The sequence below is a fragment of the Lepidochelys kempii genome, chromosome 3 (assembly GCF_965140265.1).
Source record: "Lepidochelys kempii isolate rLepKem1 chromosome 3, rLepKem1.hap2, whole genome shotgun sequence".
NCBI lineage: Eukaryota > Metazoa > Chordata > Testudines > Cheloniidae > Lepidochelys > Lepidochelys kempii.
The window spans coordinates 108,788,898-108,807,833 of record NC_133258.1 but is presented as its reverse complement, the minus strand read 5'-3'; the positions used below and the strand labels follow the sequence as shown (position 1 = coordinate 108,807,833).

Here is an 18,936-nt window from a genome sequence, read left to right as displayed (position 1 = left end):
GGGGACTTTCAGCCACAAAAGACCTGTTAGGTCATCTCTGCTGATGCAGGATTGTTCCTTTCTATATATTTTTCTAGTGCTTTACCCAGTCTGATTTTAAACATTGCAAGCAGTGCACAATTTCTCTTGGGAGACTATTCCACAGTCTCATGGATCTCAACTCTCAGAAGCTTTTTCCTAACAACATTTGATCTTTTCCCCCCTAAATTTCATCCCAATACTCTTACATATGACCCCTTGCATGTTGTACCAGATACCTTTTGTTTGGACTCATGTAAGTGAATCAATATCATTCCCTCTCCACTCCCACCCAAAATTCACAAAATATTACGATTGCAAAATGATTGCCAATATAGCAGATGTGAAGCTGCTTTTCTATGCTATATTCTTTATTACATGACTGGGGTTGTTTTTACTTCTAACTTCTGCGATATAAGCTTGTGTGTGTTAGTACATTTCTTGCAATATACGCTTTGCGGCAACTTTAAGAAATGCAATAAAAAGACAAAATTAGAAAAGGAAAATAATTGTGATTACCCTGTTATTATAACAGTTACCTCATTTAAAAGAGCTGATTTAGCAACTGCTAAAAGAAAGTGTAACATGTGGAGAAAATAACGTGAACATGGAAAATGACAGGTAAAATGTCTTTTTTTTTGTACCTAGGGTTTCTTTATGTTCTCTGCTTATTATGTCAGAAGTTCAGGGGATAAAACACAGTTTCAGTGAACAACTACAAGCACTGCAAGTGTCCAACGTTTTAAGGAGTCATTAAACAGGGTTTTGAGAAAAGTCACTGGAAATGTATATTTCGTAGAAAGTAATTAATTCTGCTGTTTTGCTCAAGGTCAGTCAGATCCTCTGCTACAAGGATCAACTGGTACCACTGATAGGCTGCCAGCTGAATGAGAGGGATGTAATACAGTGAGTTCTTTCTGAGTACAAATTATGATTGTCAGATATGGAGCATTGGCAGGGAACCTTCTTCAGCATAACTATTTCATTCTCTTGAGAGCCACATTAGAAGCCTTTTGAATTGCTTTCAGGACTGTTTCTGTTCTGACTGCTATGCAGACTGTGCAGTGACTTGAGACAGAAGACATTGGTCCTTGTGTAAATAAATGACAGGCATGTCTGCTATGATATTTGAGATTGTGTTAGTGATTACGTACACTTATGTCCTAGAGAGAAACTGCATCCACTATACAATGAAAAATATCCACACTACACAATGAAATATATGTTGTTGTATTGTACGCTAAAATGCACAGCACCTTGCTCCACAACACACACACAATCCTATATATTTAAAACTGATCACAATGTGAAGATTCTGTTGGACAACTGTCTTATTGATTCTCTAAACAAGACAGGAGCTACAAAAATAAATCCATTTAAACTTTCTCTCTCTAAAACCAAATTTGCTTTTTGCAGATCAAAAATCACCGTTATTTCAACTTCCAAGAAATCTAACAAAAATTTCATAGCAGAACCAGCTTTTTTTCCTGAGCTTCGCCATCACTCTTCTTATGGTTCTGAAAGATCTCCCCTCTATTCCCACTATTCAGTCTTCCCTTTTCAGGACTCCTAACAGGCCTTTTATTCCTTCCCCATGATCTCTGAAAGATCTAATGGACCTCTCCTTTTCTTGTGCAACTTCCAACTACCCCTGTTTATCCACAACCTTAGCCAAAGGCTGTCTTTAGCTTTAATGGAGCTTTTGTGGAATCTAATAAATCTAGCTCATGTTTTCTGGGTCCCAGCTCCATTCAAATCTCATTCACTGGAGCTTCCTAGTCAAAGGGTCTCTAGAACATTAGTAGTATAAGGGGCCTACCATCAATCAAACATGAGCCGCACCCCCTGACCCTGGCCACCTGTCACCCTAAGACCCACCCCCTGGGGTATTACTTCTGGAGTCAAGACAGACATGACCGGAAGCAAAGGGCGTCATGTGACCCCTCTATGAACTCCTCCCACCACCCTCTACCAATCAGAATGGGTTTTAGCCACAGAGGACCTCCCCAAGAGCAGATTTGACCAATTGCGGAGAGTTCTGTGGCAGGGTGACCCACCCAGGAGAGGGTTGTGTGACCACTCTACTAATCAGAGCATAGCACCAGCCCCGAAAGTTCCAGAGCCATGCAGAAGAGGCCATTTTGTTCCAAGAACATGTGTTTTAGAAATTGTGGAAATGCTGAGAGGAAACATGGACTCCTTCCCCACCCTGGTGAAAACTTCAGACTTTGTTTTAGCTCTGAGGGTCTTTGACGACCCGCTGAGGAAGCCCTACATCAGTGACAGTTCTGAGGAGGAGGAGGGAGCGGCTAAGGGGAGCCCTTTGGCCCAGCCGATGATGGATACACCAGAGCCCAACCCCAAAACCCAACTGCTCATGAGGAAGACCGATGAGAATGACGGCCTCTCGTTGTCCACCCCTATGGAAGAAGGCGACCACGGTTCATGAGAGACACCCATGGATGAGGTGAACAGAAAATATGTCACTCAGGTAAATGAACAATTAAGAAGTGATGGTTGAGAATGGGGTGTAATGGGGTTCGGAATGAACCTGGGGTTGCATAAATCTAAAAACAAGCAGTGGGGGCTTACAGTTGTTTCTTTTCTGAAAATCTCTCGACAGCTCAATGATGCCGTTCTAGAGGACCCAGGGGCCCTGGACAGCATTGCATCAGACAACAAAGATGAACTGGGCCCATCCTGTTTTTGCTTAACACTGGTACAAATTGTTGACAACGATGCCAAGGATGCCGAGGATGACGGCTATATGGATTTAAGAGGAGCCTTGGCATGGAACTAACTGAGCCAGTGCCACGTCGTTAGCATAAAAAAAGTCATGCATTCTATTGTATGTGTTGCTTTTTATGCTGTCCTTAATCACTGCCTTAGGGAAAAGCTTTTTGAAGATTGTGAGAGCTATGTCATAGACGCACCAGCCCAACGGCACCATGACTATGTGAGTTGGACTTTGGAGGATATAAACTGCAAGTTCCGGGACCTATGCACTGACTTGTGTTTGGAAAGTTTATTAAACACTGTTATTGCCATAGGTTATGCTTTGCAATGTCTGTGCCTAACTCAAGAAAATTTAGCACAAGGGGTGACCTTGATAAATGCTGTGCAATTCGGTCGAGACCCTGGCAGTGTTTTAAAGAAAATAACCAAAATGGAAGATGCCTGCTTACAGCGTTCTATTGACTGTCTGGTCCATACAAAAAGTTACAGAACGCTGCTTAAGAAAGAGACTATTGTTAAGAAATCTAAAAGAATTAAGTTAGAGAATGGTGAGGGGACAAATGTGATATCAAACTTGGTAGCTGTAAATAAAAATATCTATAGAAAAGGGCTTTGTGACTATCTGTGTTTCTGTTAGAAGGTCTGTGTGGCCATTAAGTAAGATAAAAGTTTTGATGGAGCATCTTGGTTTGTATTCAAGGGCCTGTATGTCTTTTAAATAAAAAAAAATAGTTTGTGAGAAACTAGCTCTTGTGTCTTTGTGTAAAAGACACCCATTTATAGCAAAAAGCTGAAATGTGTGTAGTAGAATCTTGTCGGGGGAGCCCCCCGACAAATGTGTTTAAAATAAAAGCAAAAAAAAGAAGGCTTCTATATAAAACAGGGGTGTTTGAGACATGTTTGAATCCAATCGAGCTGACTCATCCTGTTGAGCTGATGGTTTAACCACACCCCTACTGAATAGCAAGGGGGACTCTATTCAGTCTGTAGGTCTAGATGTGATTACCCACCCTTGTTGCCATCAGGGTTAAACGAATTAGTGATCAGTAATTAAGTTTGATGGGTGTACATCCACAGTATGTGATACGTCCATTTTATTTCAAAACAACCCAAAACTTTAAGCATGAAAGAAACATGTTTAAAAAAACAAACAAAAAACCAAGACATTCATTAATATCAGTAACATTAAGGATTGTTGTGTATGGTGATTTACTGTTTACTACTGTAAGCAGGCCCTATAGTGCTCTGTTTTTTCACTGAAACAGAAAAATGTATTTTAACAAAAAAAAAAAAAAAAGCAGCCCAGTTGTGCAGACAATTTAATTCCCCCACTTCTCAGATCACAAAAAGGAACTTCGGGGAGGAGTGCATAATTTCCTTAAGTATCTATTAATTCAGAGTTGTAAGTGATCAAGTCAACCTGCTAACTACAGACTCTGAAACAAAGAGTTAGGATGGTATAAACACCTCAGTTTTTTGGAGACTATCCTCTTTCAACAGAAACTATCTTGAACAGAATAGGTACTGGACTGCAAGACTAGATATGTTGCTTGTTTTAACTCTGAAAATATATATTATATAATGTCACCCTTTGTCCATGCTGTCTGTACTAAATAATGGTACCTGTCTTTATTGCAGTGTGATCTGTTTAGCATGGAAATAGCAGTTTCAAGCTGCTTTTCAACCAGGGCCAGGTAAAACCCCATTTTTAACTACAGTTGTGCTTAATACTGTTAAAATTAAAAAACACCAGGTATAACACAGACTGCACAGAGATTTGATGCAATAGGGGAATACTACTAACTAAAAGCTTTGCTTGTTCTTTAATCCAAAGGCCCAAATACACATAGGGGGAGAACAGAATAGCTATGTACCAGCATTCCTTTACCCTGTTGTGGAAGGTAACTTTCTGCAATTGGCTTTTAAAAGCATGTGTGTGTTTTAAAATGTTTTAAAATTAGTTTTAATGTTTAAATTGGGAGTTAGGGGTCTGCAAGACATAAGTGTGGGTTTTTTTTAAAGTATATGGTTGCAAACAGTTGGTTTGGTATGTTCAAAACTGGTGGGATTTTTGTGAGTTGGAGGGTCGGTGAAAGACATAGATGTGGGTTGTTTTTTTGTTTTTTTTAAGTATTTGGTTGCAAACTGGGTTGTTTCAAACGAACAGGATTTTTTACTCTGCAAAATGTGAGGTGTTAAAAAATGGGTGGTTTGTCTTTTTAAAATTAGTTTTAATGTTTAAATTGTTGTTGGTGATTCAGGGGGGCCTATGTTAGATAAGTGTGTGGGGTTTTACAGTATTTTGTTTCAAAAACAGTTTGGTTTTTACTCTGCAAAATGTGATGTATTTTTAAAATGGGTTGTTTTAAAATTAGTTGTCGGAGACTTAGGGGGCCTATTCAAGACATAGTTATGTTGTGGGATTTAAAAAGTATTTTATTGCACACTTTGTTATTGGATGTATGGTGGAAACATGTGCTTGTATTAAAAATGTCTAGGTTTTAGAGAAACACTATTGGTAGAAATAAACCAAAACCTGTGTTTGTTGTATAGCCTGAAATGAATTATTTTGTTTTAAAGCTATGACTTTTTAAATAGAAAAACACCCTAATGAATATTTTATTTTTTAAGTTTACAAGACGGTTTCATGTGTTTTATAAATAATATTGTTGTCTGCTCCACAGTACGGTCAAAACATGAGAGATCCTTAGACCAGAGGGTAAACAAGCTCAAAAGAAAAAGGAAAGACAGCTGGAAAGGAAAATTCACCAGCATCAATGGCTGACGGATGGATGAAGCCCAGTAAATATATGTTGCTTATTGGTTTGGTTATTTTATGAGATTTTGTATTTTAAGCAAATACATAGGTGTGGGTGAGAATGATGGTAAAGTTAAGTTTTGTAAAATGTTTATTTGATGATGAATTGGAACATCTCTGTTTTCCTTAATCAGGCATGGGCAGCTCTCCTGGCAGTGCTGTAGTCAGAGCTACAGGAGCACCTCTACCAGAACTGCCAAAGAACCAGAAATCTGCTCTGAGACCTTTAACAACAACAGCACCAACGCAAAACAGCACAAGAGCGCAGACTAAGTCTCAGGACAGTTCAAAGCTCGTATACATCAAACCCAAGGACAAAACAAAAGACTCTGGTAAAAAGCAACCATGCAAACACAACTCCAGTTCCTCAGCGGTCAGCACCACACCAAGCCCTGAGAAAACACACACACATTCACAAACCTGGAGCACGCACTTTAGAGGTTGTGAATAAAAAACCAAGGACTGAAAGCTCCTGCGATGCTGGGGTATTTCTTTATGAAGTATCTGAAAATTATTGCGAACCATTCACCCAACACAATAAGCTCGGCACAGCTCTCTGGTATTCTAAAAAGATTTGGAGAAAATATGATGCTTCATTCAGAAAGCTGATGGGTGCTGTATCCTCAGGGATTCTAAAGAAAGGAGGACTGGAAACTACATACAAAATGCAAAAGCTCTTCCGGGTGACTTTTTGAAAAATACTTCAATTTTTTCAGAGGGTGGCTCTGAGCAGGTGTGACTAGTCGTGGAAAGGGGCCTGGATAAAAGGGGCATCCTCAAAGGTACACATCAGCTAAGGCATATGTCAAAGTTCCTTCCCCACTCTGAACTCTAGGGTATAGATGTGGGGACCTGCATGAAAACCTCCTCAGCGTATTTTTACCGGCTTAGGTTAAAACTTCTCCAAGGTACAAACTATTTTCCTTTTTCCCTTGGACTTTATTGCTACCACCACCAAGCATCTAACAGATATATAACCAGGAAAGAGCCCGCTTGGAAACGTCTTTCCCCCCCAAACTCTACACCCCCTTTCCTGGGGAAGGCTTGATAAAAATCCTCACCAATTTACATAGGTGAACACAGACCCAAACCCTTGTATCTTAAGAACAATGAAAAGCAATCAGGTTCTTAAAAGGAGAATTTTAATAGAAGAAAAAGTAAAAGAATCACCTCTGTAAAATCAGGATGGTAAATACCTTACAGGGTAATTAGATTCAAAACATAGAGATTCCCTCTAGGCAAAACCTTAAGTTTCAAAAAGACACAAAAACAGGAATATCCATTCCATTCAGCACAGCTTATTTTCTCAGCCATTTAAACAAACAGAATCTAACGCATATCTAGTTAGATTACTTACTAAGTTCTAAGACTCCATTTCTTTCTGTTCCCGGCAAAAGCATCACACAGACAGAAAGAGACTTTGTTTCTCCCTCCCTCCAGCTTTTGAAAGTATCTTGTCTCCTCACTGGTCATTTTGGTCAGGTGCCAGCGAGGTTATCCTAGCTTCTTAACCCTTTACAGGTGAAAGGGTTTTTCCTCTGGCCAGGAGGGATTTTAAAGGTGTTTACCCTTCCCTTTATATTTATGACAGCAAAAACAAAAGGGGGGGACAGCATTTGGGGGATAAAAGGAAGGCTGCCCAAAAGTTACAGACCAGGATCATTGTAAAAATTTTGAAAAAGGCTAAAGAGGTGATAAGGAGAAAAAAAACAAAGAGATGCCCCCTATTGGAGGCTCTCAAACTGGTGTGTCTGAGAATGGGGAGGCGGAATCTGACCTGTGGGGTGGTGTTGACTCTCACACAGAGTCTGATTTAGAAACTTCCCCAGAAGGCTCTCCAGATGGGTCCCTGTCTACTCCTGATGATCCTTGTGGTGGCCCCTCGGAGTCTGACTCTCAAATAGCATCTGACGTAGAAGACACAGCTGATGGTCCCACAGAGGAACCCCCAAGTAACCCTGAAAATGCAAATGCGACCCCGAAACAGACGTGTATATGGCGCGAGTGAGAAGTTGGCAATGGGAATTACCTAGATTTGGAGGTTTGGTGTATTGTCAGGAATTTCATTGTGTCAATCTTGAGTGAATGAATTCAGCTCAGCAGGTTGTTGAAGCCATACACAGGGGGATACAGTTAGTTCTCGATGACGTTAACAGTAGGGTAGCCTGTGATGATTACGTTCAGTTACGCTTAGAGAGTTGTAATTTAACCAATATAGTTCAGAACATATTTTGTCAGGGAAAAAAGACTCGCAGATTAACCTAAACCCAAAGTTCATGGTTCTGTTAAAAAACCCCAGGGATAAATTACAAATTGCTATGCTTGCTCAGCAAATGTATACCCTGGCAAAGCACAGTTCTTTCTAGAAGCTTTTGAGGACGCTACCAAAAGACCTTATGGCTACCTGGTGGTGGATTTAGATGCTTCCACACCAGAAGCTTATAGACTAAGAACTCGTCTTTTCCCTCCAGACTGGCCAGCGGTTTATACTTTGAAAAGAACAGCAGCTGGGTATAAAAAGAGATGAATTATCGGTAGACCCTTTTCAACAGCCAGGGTCACTGACCAAAAACATGTCTAGCGGCATGAAGAGAAGCCTGGTCCTTTTAAAATTACTCAGCAAATCGTCCCTGCAGCAAAGGAAGGCTATACTGTGTCCTCTGACAATTTAGTAGTGGCCATCTCAGAAATAGCACTCAGTACCTTAAAAGGAAACGTATCTTTGATACAGAATCAAGTGCGTGTGCTGAAAAAGAGACGCACACTTATAAAAACTTTGTGTAATAAAAGGGTTTCATTTAAAAGAAAGAAGCATCTGGTAAAGCAGTCAGGGGGGTTTAATCGGACCTCTGTTAAGTTTTGCTATTCCTCTGATAATGGTGCTTTTGTCTAATCGATAATGGAGTATGCAGAAAAAAAATGTACCTGGTGGCCAGCCGCCTGTTGGAGCAATTAAGGGCTCCCCCACCGGCAGAGGAAAATATCAGAATGATCGCAACTCGCTTACTGGATGCTGAAACGAAGTCTGTTCTTCAAAGGATGGACTTAGCTGAATACAAAAAGGCTAAACTTTACAGTGCAGTGCTTGAAAAAGGTACCTAATGTACATGAAGCAGAGCACTGAGGAAGAAGAGAAAATAAGTCTGTTTTTACTGGAACAGGAACAAAGTGTAACTGCCAAACCCCCAGAAACACCAAAGACCTCAGACTCTGTTGTTCAGGAGGTGTTGGATAACGTGAATAAGCATTATAACAAAAATGTATTAGTATTGCTAAATAAGCTGGGCCAGGATAAAAAAAAATCTCTTTGTGGAACAATAAAGGGGCTTTTGTGTACAAAGATTTGGTGGTTAATGATTCTAACATGCTCGACTTAGGCAGGGCCATCACCCAGACGCGCTCTGTTCCTAGCAGACACATACCTAAAGGATGGGATGTGTTTATGAATGCCGTGGTGGAACTGAAAGTATATCTTCCGTCATGGGCAATGTGGCCAACAGAGATCTTTTGGAATGCCTGAAGGCCTTGACCACTGACACCGGGGTTGATCGAGAAACTCCTTGAGTGAAATGAAGTTCCCAAATATCTGCAAGGTAACAGAAGATCCTTGTTTTGTTCGGCTCCACCTATGTTAGCGAACAAATGTTTTCCTTGCTGAATTACAACAAATCTCGCTACAGATTCCAGTTAACTGACCAGCATCTCAGCTCAGTATTGCAGATTTCCACAACGAGAATGACACCGGACTTTGATGCTATTGTAAAGAAGGGTGACCAGCTGCATTGTTCACATTCATCAATGAGGGCGTGGAAAGGGGTGAAGTTTGGTTTAATTATTGTAATACGTTGTTATGACAGTATATTTATAATAGTAAGTAAGGTTTTATGTTTATTTCCACTAAAATGTATCTTTATTAAATAGAGTTTATTTGAATATCTCTGAATTGTTAATTTTCTGAGTGTTCATGGCCTGCCATACAATTTCCATACCCAGATGTGGTCCTCAGGCCTGAAAGTTTATTGAGTACTTCTGAGGATGTAGGAAAGTGGATTTAGAAATGACACAAAGAATGAGAACGAGATAATGTTAATGTATGCAAAAAGAATATAAGATCAGTAATGTGAGAGAGATGAGAGATGATAGAAAAGCATGTCATTACCAAAGTACACAGCAGGTGACGCTGCTGTTTAACAGAGCTGTACTTGAATGCCCTTCACATGAGGGCAAGGGAATTTTGCGAGGACTTTTGACATTGCTCTGATAAAGCTTCTGGCTGAGTGACAACGACACTAACATTTCTGAAGCCATTGTAACTAGGATTTGATTCCTGTAATATTTAAGACTATTTCAGTGCTTCAACCCTTCATAAACTCACAAATCCTAATGTTTTTACAGACTTTCATAGTTATATAGCTTGCTTTTATATATTAAAGGCCCAATTCTGATCTCATAAACATTGTAAACAAGAACAAGTCCTCAGAAGTCAATGGTATAAAACTGATGTGAATGAGAGCAAGATCAGGCTCTTACTGTCTGTGTATTTCTTTTACAGGATAAACAGCCTAAGTCTTTACATATGTTAAGAAGAAGACAAAGCTTTCCACCTGGATGACGAGAAAGAATGTCTCTTGTCATTAATATTTCTATGACAGGATATTTCAAAGACAAGTAAAAGGTAATGGAATCCAGGACACTGAACTCAGGATTTTTTGGTCCCGCTTTGGAAACTCTTCCAGATGAGCTGAGTGGTTTAACAGAGTACCTTTAGGAAATATTGACCTACTCATCTGCACTACAACTAGCAACAAACAATACTAGGCAAATGTAATGATTGCTACTAAGGGATAATTTATCACATCATACTAATACTGACCTCACTTTGTAAAGTGTTTTGAGATCCACTGAGTTCTATATAGGAGCTAGATATTATTATTCGCCAAAGTATACTTGTCGATGAGCAGCCTGGACACCCAGATAACAACTGACTACTTTATGCGGGGCTTTCATGGGCTCCACCACTGTGAAAAACAAGAATAGTCATAGGGTGCAGTCTTCATCTTAAAATTCCACTTTGAGTGCTCCTATTTACCATATGTAATGCACAAAGGAGCAGGAATTTCTCTTGATATTCTGTATCATAGATGGCTTACGAATCTCACATTGAAGCTTACAAACTGTACATGGTTTCTATCATAATATGTTAATGGTCCTGTGATGGGGTGTAACTTGGCCTTTGTGGCTCCCTAGGGGAGGGCCCATGGTCCTAGTACACCCCGCCCCAGGAAGGTGGGAGGAAAAGGGCTGCAAAGATCCATCAACCCTGCCTAGAGAGGCTTTGTTGGAGAACCCATCTTGGAAGCTAGAGAGACCTGGGCCTTAGGATTGCCAATTTTAGTTGGACATATTCCTGGAAATTTCATCACATGACATAGAATTTAATTAAAGATTAATCTTTAATCCTGGAGACTCCAGGACAATCCTGGAGGGTGGTCCTCCAAGGGCTAGAAGGGCTAGTGACAGCCAGTCAGAACCCAGCAGGCCAGATAAAAGAAGCTGCAGGAGCTTAGCAGATCAGTTCCTGCCTGGTACCAGAGCAGGGGACGAAGCGTTCTTCTCTCTGGCTAAAGGAACTTGAGGGATAGCCAGAGTTTGTTTTTGGCTGCATTTTGCATAACTGGATTTGTAGAGAGAGAAAAGACCTAAGTGCCTTAACCCTGAAGCTAGAGGGGCCGCGTAGGGAGAGGCCCAGAGAGGAAGTAGCAAAGAATTGGATGAAGCAGTACATGGCTGCTGTGTAGAGGGTTCCAGTATTGGAGCCCATACTAGTGGGCCTGGGCCTGGGTTCCCCCACTGGCCACCAGGTAAAGTGGCATAAACCCCAAGAAGGGGATGGAGCTTATTTGGGAGTCTGAACAAAGGGCTGAATTTAAAGGGCCCAGATCTGGGTCTGATGGCCCGAGTAAGGGCAAAGTAGACTGTTTATTTATTGGACTCTTCCTACCCCAAAAGGGTTCATTCAGACTTTGTGGCTTGGCCAGAGGGCCAAGCCATTGAAGACCCATCAAGGTTGGTCAGCAGCCTGCAGGTGACACCAAGGGTGAGAAAAGGTACAGTGTCACACCCAGCTACTCAGAGTGCCCCATTACAACCCCATGTAACTGTTTACAGCCCATGTACCTCTAACCACATGCAGTTCTGATTGCCACAAAGGGCTATTATTTCATGAAATGACAAAACAACAAAGGAATAAATAAATTTAAGTCAATGATGCGCTCAATCAGATGAAATATTTAGGGTTTTGTTTTTCAGAACCTTACATGACTTACAGTCAGCAAAGATAAAGGAGTGAACTCTTTTGCAACATATCTTTTAATAGCCTACGCAGACTTTGTACTTCAGATGTGATCTGATATTAAATGGTTACTCAGTAAAAGCCTCGCTTCAGCAGGAAGTGAGAAATGCCAAAGGCCATGAGAAACTAAAATACACAGTGGCAAAATGCTAAACAGATCACACAGCCAGTAGCTGATTCATTGCCACAAATACATGTTAAATCATATACTGCAAATGTTTGTACCCTGCTTTCTACTTAGCTAGCCATGGAGATCATTACCACTATAGATAATGTTTTTCATCCTGGGCCCACATCTAGAATTGATTTTAAAGTGCTGCATTGGAAATCATTCCACTTGTAAAAATGACATACTATTTTGTGTTTTTTAAATCATGGTGCTCCCAGTGCACCCTGACTTAATCATTCTGTGTTATTATCAGAGACAATTGTTTTCTACAAGCTTCAGCAGGCAGCAAGAGTCACACAGACTTCATCTTTTACAATAAATGCAGTATGAAAAAATGTACACCGACAGCTGACATTTTCCTTAGAACAACTTTGAAACTACAAATGACGTGTAATGATGAAAACAGTCAAGTTTAACATTATGTGACAATGGCTGCAGTATGTTTCCCAATTACAAAGAAATATGTCTACGTATTTCATAAACATTTGCTTGTCAAACAAACTACTGGTAGGTTTATCTCCTATTCTCAATAGTCCAAGTTTTAAATATAATGAAACAAAGATCAAGAGCCTACCGCCTTCGTAAAAGGATGTACAATTTCTTAGAAATCACACAGGTTGTTCCTAAGTTGCTGATCCTAAAACAACAAAGTAACTATTTGTCTTTTCTCCTACTGTAATTTTCCATCCCAAATTACCTGTCTTAAATTTCCTGTGATTTCTGTTCTTTAATCTATGCTGTAAACAAATCCTGCAAAAGCCTGCTCAATAAAAGTGTATATTTCATTTATATTTTTCTCCTTTTTCAATTTGTATGTAATTTTCATACAAACACTTGCAAAGTTAATTACTATACACACAAATATACTCCCCTAGCATGAAAGAGACACCCCCCAAAACTTGCCATCTCCCTCATCCACAGACTGAAAGATTCTCTCTGCTGAACAGCCCCACTCAGCGTATGCGTGACATGATTTTTTGGATGCACTGAACATATGCAGCTCCCATGGACTTCAGTTACAATATTGGGTGTCTGGTACATGTGAAAATGAGACCCCAAAATTATGGAACTCAGTCTGTGGCCACTTCTGAAGACTTTGGCCTAAGTGACTTACCCAACATCAGACATGAAGAGCCGAATTCAGAGATTAGTCTAAATTAGTCAAAACAAGCCTAAAGAGCTAATCAGCACCTAATATCTCCCACTACTGAGGCAGTCTACCCTCAAAGAGTCAAATCAGTCCATAGCCTGGGAGTTCTGGGCTCCAGATTGTTTCTGGACACTAAAATACCTACAGCTGTCAAAAACATCTTTTATTTGCATCTGCCAAGAAGATTGTACCTGCTGCTGCCCGATAATGGCCTGGCTGCAATGATCCACTTCTTAGTGATGTTCAGGTTGGATTACTGAAACTCACTGGTTCTGGAAATGAGTGCACCGGCCATAAAAAGCTCCAACCTATCCAAAATGTATCAATTCTCTTCCTGAGCAAAACCTGCCATCAAAAGCACATCACCCTGGTGCTCTTCTCACTACACTGGCTCCCCCCAGAACACTCGATTCATTTCAAGATAGTGGTGATTCTAAATGACCTTTCTGCAAGCGGGGACCTTACTGAACTAAATTATCCTAGATGGAGTAGTCCCCTAAGGACCACTCTGCTGGCTAAGGATTGCCAGAATATACCATACTATGGCTCCACCCTGTCACCCCGGCCAACCCCTGGTGTCTCAGGATGGGTTGTGGGGTGGTGCAATGCCAGCTACATTGGTTGAATCCCTGGTTGCCTTCTTAGGATCTCTCTCCAGTCCCTTTCCTCAACCAGAACTGCACAACGGGGTTGGAGATGGGGTCCAAAATCTACCCTTTCACCCGTAAAGTGCATCCGTGGCATTGGAACAAGTTATCTTAACAAAGAACCTCTTGCAAAGGACCAACACCAAGACACCCACAGGGACAATTAAACTGTCAACCACAAGGATTAGTTTCAGAGTAGCAGCCGTGTTAGTCTGTATTCGCAAAAAGAAAAGGAGTGCTAGTGGCACCTTAGAGACTAACCAATTTATTTGAGCATAAGTTTTCTTGAGCTACAGCTTACTGTAAGCTGTAGCTCATGAAAGCTTATGCTCAAATAAATTGGTTAGTCTCTAAGGTGCCACTAGTACTCCTTTTCGTTTTACCACAAGGATTAAACTCATGAATTCTTTCTTGGCAACTGCCAAAGGTGGGTGGGGATTAGACCACTGGACCAGAGAATTGCCCACATACGCATCCTTGGGTTCCACCCTCATAACTGAGGTGCATTAGGGCTGTGAGGACAGCTGCTTCAGCCATTTGACGCAAGTAGTTTCCATGCATTGGCTCTGCAGCTTCTCTGAAACTTGGGGAGAATATTCCTTCTCCACCTACCGTCCAGAGACACACCCCAGGGTACCTCTAGGCAGTTCCCTGACTTAATTCCTCTTAGAATGGGAATTTAATGGCATGCAGGCTATGCTGTGCAGGAGCCCTCTGAACTTGGATGACTTTAATCTTTTTTGAGGGTACAAGTCACATTGCTACCAAAGGGCCAGATTATGCCACTTTTATTCACCATTAAGTCGTACCTCACTCCTCAAATAGTCCCTCTGAAATGAATGAAAATACTTGAAGATAAGGTATTTCTCAGCCTGACTAGGATTGACACAGTTTGGCCCAGACAGAGGAAGAAAATAACCTGCCATCACTTACCCTAGGATAGGTCCCTTTTGAAAAAAAAAAGTATGTATTTTAAATTGTATTAGCCTAAAAAGTAGGATGGCAGTTGATGGCAAGCTGCTGTAAAGAGATGCCAGGAAACTGTTACTTCCAGGATATAGAAAAAGCCTAGATTCATTCATCTGTTCAGATATATAGATTGCTTGTCTGGAAAAACAGACAGATGGATTTTGTGAGCCATTGCCAAAACTGCTTTTAGAAAGCCTAGTATAATTTTCGTAACTAGACAATCTCCTTTAACATTGTCCCTCAACAACTGCTGCAGTTATAGTGGCAAATTCAGTGGTGACTAAAATGGTGGAATAATCTTCTTGTAGGGGATATTGATTTTTCAGAAAATGGATCAAACTGTGCTCTCATTTAAGTCAGCACAACTGAGTTCAGAGTCTGGCTGATGGGGACAAAAATATGACTTCAACAGGCACCATTTATTTTCATTCAAATATACTGGGGCTGGACAGATTTTGGGAGAGACAAAGGGGAAAAAAAACACATGTACAGATTTCTTTAAAAATCCTTCTAAATAGGGACACTTGGCATGCATGTGATATCTTTGACGTGAATGAGTGGCCTACTTTAAATAAATAAACTGATAAGGCTACAGGAAAAGATGGGGCAAAAATAATAATCACCATCTTATTGTACCTCCAAGCACCCTACAATGCAGTCCCAGTTACGTTTGCTTTCTATGTTTTTGGAAGAACGAGAATGCCTGGTTATTTTTCATGGAAACACTATATTAAAAATATTCCTAACCACCATATTAAAAATGTAACAGCTTTGAATTTTTAATGCAGGTGTTCCCTTTTAAAAAATGGAATCAACAGTTTCGTTACCTGACCTTTTGCTGTGCACATGCACAGCTGGAAAAATCCAGGGAACAGCAATGGAGAAAATAAAGAAGTGGTTAAAAAAATAAATCAGAAGGAATTATTTGTCAGTCGCTGGCAGGGAGCACGTCCTTGAAAGGTTTTGGTTTTTTTTAAAAAACATACCAGGGCAGGAAGGGAAGCCTAATTTGCCTCACATAAGGCAAGAAAACTACAAATAAATAATACTGTTGAAAGGAAATGTCCACATCATGGTAGTCACCACAGTTAACACTAACTCTTTGTTGGCAGTCTTGGCAGACAAACTGAAAACCAAACATACATGGAGACTGAACACTATCACTCCTAGAAGTGGCTTTTCTAGGCCTGGATTGAGGCATATTGGTCGGGCAGCATGAGGAGCTTGCAGGGCTGCAGTCCGTGCTGTACCTGTTCTGGCTCTTATCTCACTTGCTTAACACAAACAATTCGTCCCCTATACCTGCAGAACCCTTCACCAACCCAGAATTTGCTTGAACATAGTTCAAAAAGAACAAATATGAAAAGAAAAAGGTAAAAGAAAAGATGAGATGCAGAGACTGCATAGGGTATTTGTCAGCAAAAGAGTTTCAGACTGAATCTAATACAGGCCCAGATTGAGCTTCGCTTCCTTGTGAGTGTGCAAGAAGCCTCCTCTCCCACTTGTGCACTATGCACAGCAGCCAGATGGACTCACAGTTTCTGCGTTCCCCCAACCAAAGAACCTACTCCCACCTAGCATTTCCCATGGTGCAGCTGCATTAGAGGGCAGTGCCCTTCATACCAGGCAGCATTGCTAGCTCAGTGCAGTGTGCTGCTCTACCTACATTATCTGAATAGATACTGCAGCAGAGGTGCTCACTCTGTGCATCCGATGAAGTGAGCTGTAGCTCATGAAAGCTTATGCTCAAATAAATTGGTTAGTCTCTAAGGTGCCACAAGTCCTCCTTTTCTTTTTGCAAATACAGACTAACACAGCTGCTACTCTGAAATCTGTACACTTGGGAGCTCCAGAAGGCACTCTGCCTCCCTAAAGCATAATCCCTCATTGTGGTTTGGCTCCACATCAACCTCGGTGTATAAATAGCATAACTGAATCCAAAGCATCTCAGGCCAGATCCTCAGCTGGTGTAAACTGGCATAGTTTCATTTAACTCAATGGTGTAGAGCTGACTTACATCAGCTGAGGATCTGGCCTTTCATTTTCCAAATAAGTGTAAACATATGCAGATCTGTACTGCAGGATGCATCAGGGCTTTGCTCTTTTTAAACTGAGCCATGAGAAATGGCCTAAAACACTAAGAAATACCCTCATTTTTACTTTTGACACTTTACAATTTCTACAGTGTAGACTGGGATCCTCATCTCCCTTAAATTTCTACTTGAAATTCCCTGGACCTCCTTGGAAGCCTCATGTGTCTCTAACGCTCAAATTACACCCAGAGACATGCACCCGCAACTTCCTTAAGTCAGTATGTATGTTGTACACTCCTAGCTGTGGACAGAATTTTGCATCACAAGTTTTTGTCCCATTGGAAACTCCACCTTTGTTAGTGAAACTGTAAATGTGTGAGAGGTTTTAAGGTAGTACATTTACTTAGGAATCTTCAAAATAACATTTTAATAGAAAGTGTAAGGCAGTAAAACAATACAGTGCAATTCCCACTCCAAGCCAGAACCTGCAGCCTTTATTAGGCAAAGCACTCTTAATGAGGACAAATTGGGCCTTGTGTGAGTCATGCAATCAGTCCCACTTCTCTGTATTTGGGGTCCCTTTCAGGGCATTTCACTGACTCTTTTCAGGAAGTTTGTGAACACTCGCATAAAATATTGTATATTTGAGGAAAGTCATTTTGCCAGGTAGCAAAATGATAACTGCACTTTTGAAATAGAAGAAGGGAATATCCCAGCAATGAATAATGAGGGTAATAAAGGTGTTTACATCGCATAAACAGACAATCTGCATAAACAAACAGTGATATTAGCCATAAGGTAGGCTGATCTTGAGTGCCCAATCAGAGTGAAGTCAAAATTAATCTTAGGCACTCTTTGCCTCTTAGGATCAGCCGCATGTTGTGAGGTCTTATAAACAAATTTGCAGACTCATTCGTGTCTTGAAGCATGTCAGATGGAGTGCTACACTGCCTTTCCCTGTTTAGATACACTTTGGATGTTAGAAACAGACACGGAACAATACAACTTTCAAGGTGATGCTCCTGAGTCAAGCTGGAGAGAGAACTGGCACTGGGTTCTCCATATAAACCTAAGTTTTTGGTCACAACACCTGCTGTCACCTTCCTGCTGTCACCTTCCGCCCTCAACACTTGGGAAGGTTTTTAAACCCCAGTGACCAGACAGGTACAAAACCCAGACGGATCTGTCACTAACAGGGCTTCCCTTACCCCAAATCCCCTCCAGGACACCCGCTGCAACAGCTCCCAAGCAGAACAGAGTACTGAGTACTAAGAGCCCAGGTTTGCGGACTGCAGGTGGCCTAGACCAACTTCTTGCACCTGAGTCAGACGGGAACACATTTAACTAGAAATCCACCAAAAAAAGACCCGACTCCGCCACTCACCGGAGCCTGTGATGTTGCATCTGAACGGGTGGCTTCTTCTGGAGGAACAGGAGGAGGAGATGTCGCTTTGGGAACGGCCTCTGGGGCCAGGATCACCGGGCAGCAGCCAACTGGCTGGAGGAGCTGCCTCTGCGGCGCTCCCTTTCCTCCCCTCCATCATCACCTCCTGGGCAGACAGCGGCAGCCCTGCGATCCGCTAGCCGGGAGCGTGGGGCAGGGCGCGACCTGCCGACCGAGTCCGTCTGAGGAGGGGCGGTGGAATCTGAGGTGTCTTCAGCACAGAGCCGCGGGCAAAGGGAACAAGCGAAATAGGCTCCCGCTCCTCTGCAAGGCACTGAGGTGGACGGGGGAGGGAGGGAGGGAGGCAGGCAGGCAAGAGAAAAGTTTGCACAGGAAGGAGCCGCCCACTGGCACAAAACTCCTCTCAGAGACACAGCGTGCTGCCTCCAGAGATGCGCCTGAGTGCTGCCCTGGCTGACCTCCCTCACACACGCAGGCAGCTTCAGCAGCAGGCTTCAGTCATGTCCCCTTGGATCGGGTTTTCTGTGCAGCCCTGCGTTTGAAAAGATGGGGCTAAAAGGAGGGGGTTGTATCGCAGCGGATAGAGCATTAATGAGGAAACAGGAAAGATTGTTTCTAAACTTTTCATGCATAAGATCT

The 18,936-nt window shown here is 41.6% G+C and overlaps 1 protein-coding gene across 5 annotated transcripts in view; it reads right to left on the bottom strand.

Moving 5' to 3' along the window:
• The window catches only part of PHACTR2 (phosphatase and actin regulator 2), a 226,289-nt gene extending 207,716 nt beyond the window's left edge, over nt 1-18,573 (bottom strand). For 3 of the 5 annotated variants that reach the window (XR_012158072.1, XM_073337514.1, XM_073337516.1), the window contains exon 1: nt 18,277-18,573. Coding sequence is in view for 4 of the 5 variants with exons in the window: in XM_073337514.1 (XP_073193615.1) it covers nt 18,277-18,436 (160 nt within the window). In the remaining variant the exon portion in view is untranslated. The remainder of the gene's footprint in view (nt 1-18,276) is intronic. The other 2 variants (XM_073337511.1, XM_073337515.1) reach the window with 2 other exon arrangements.
• Between the last annotated feature and the right edge of the window lie 363 nt (nt 18,574-18,936).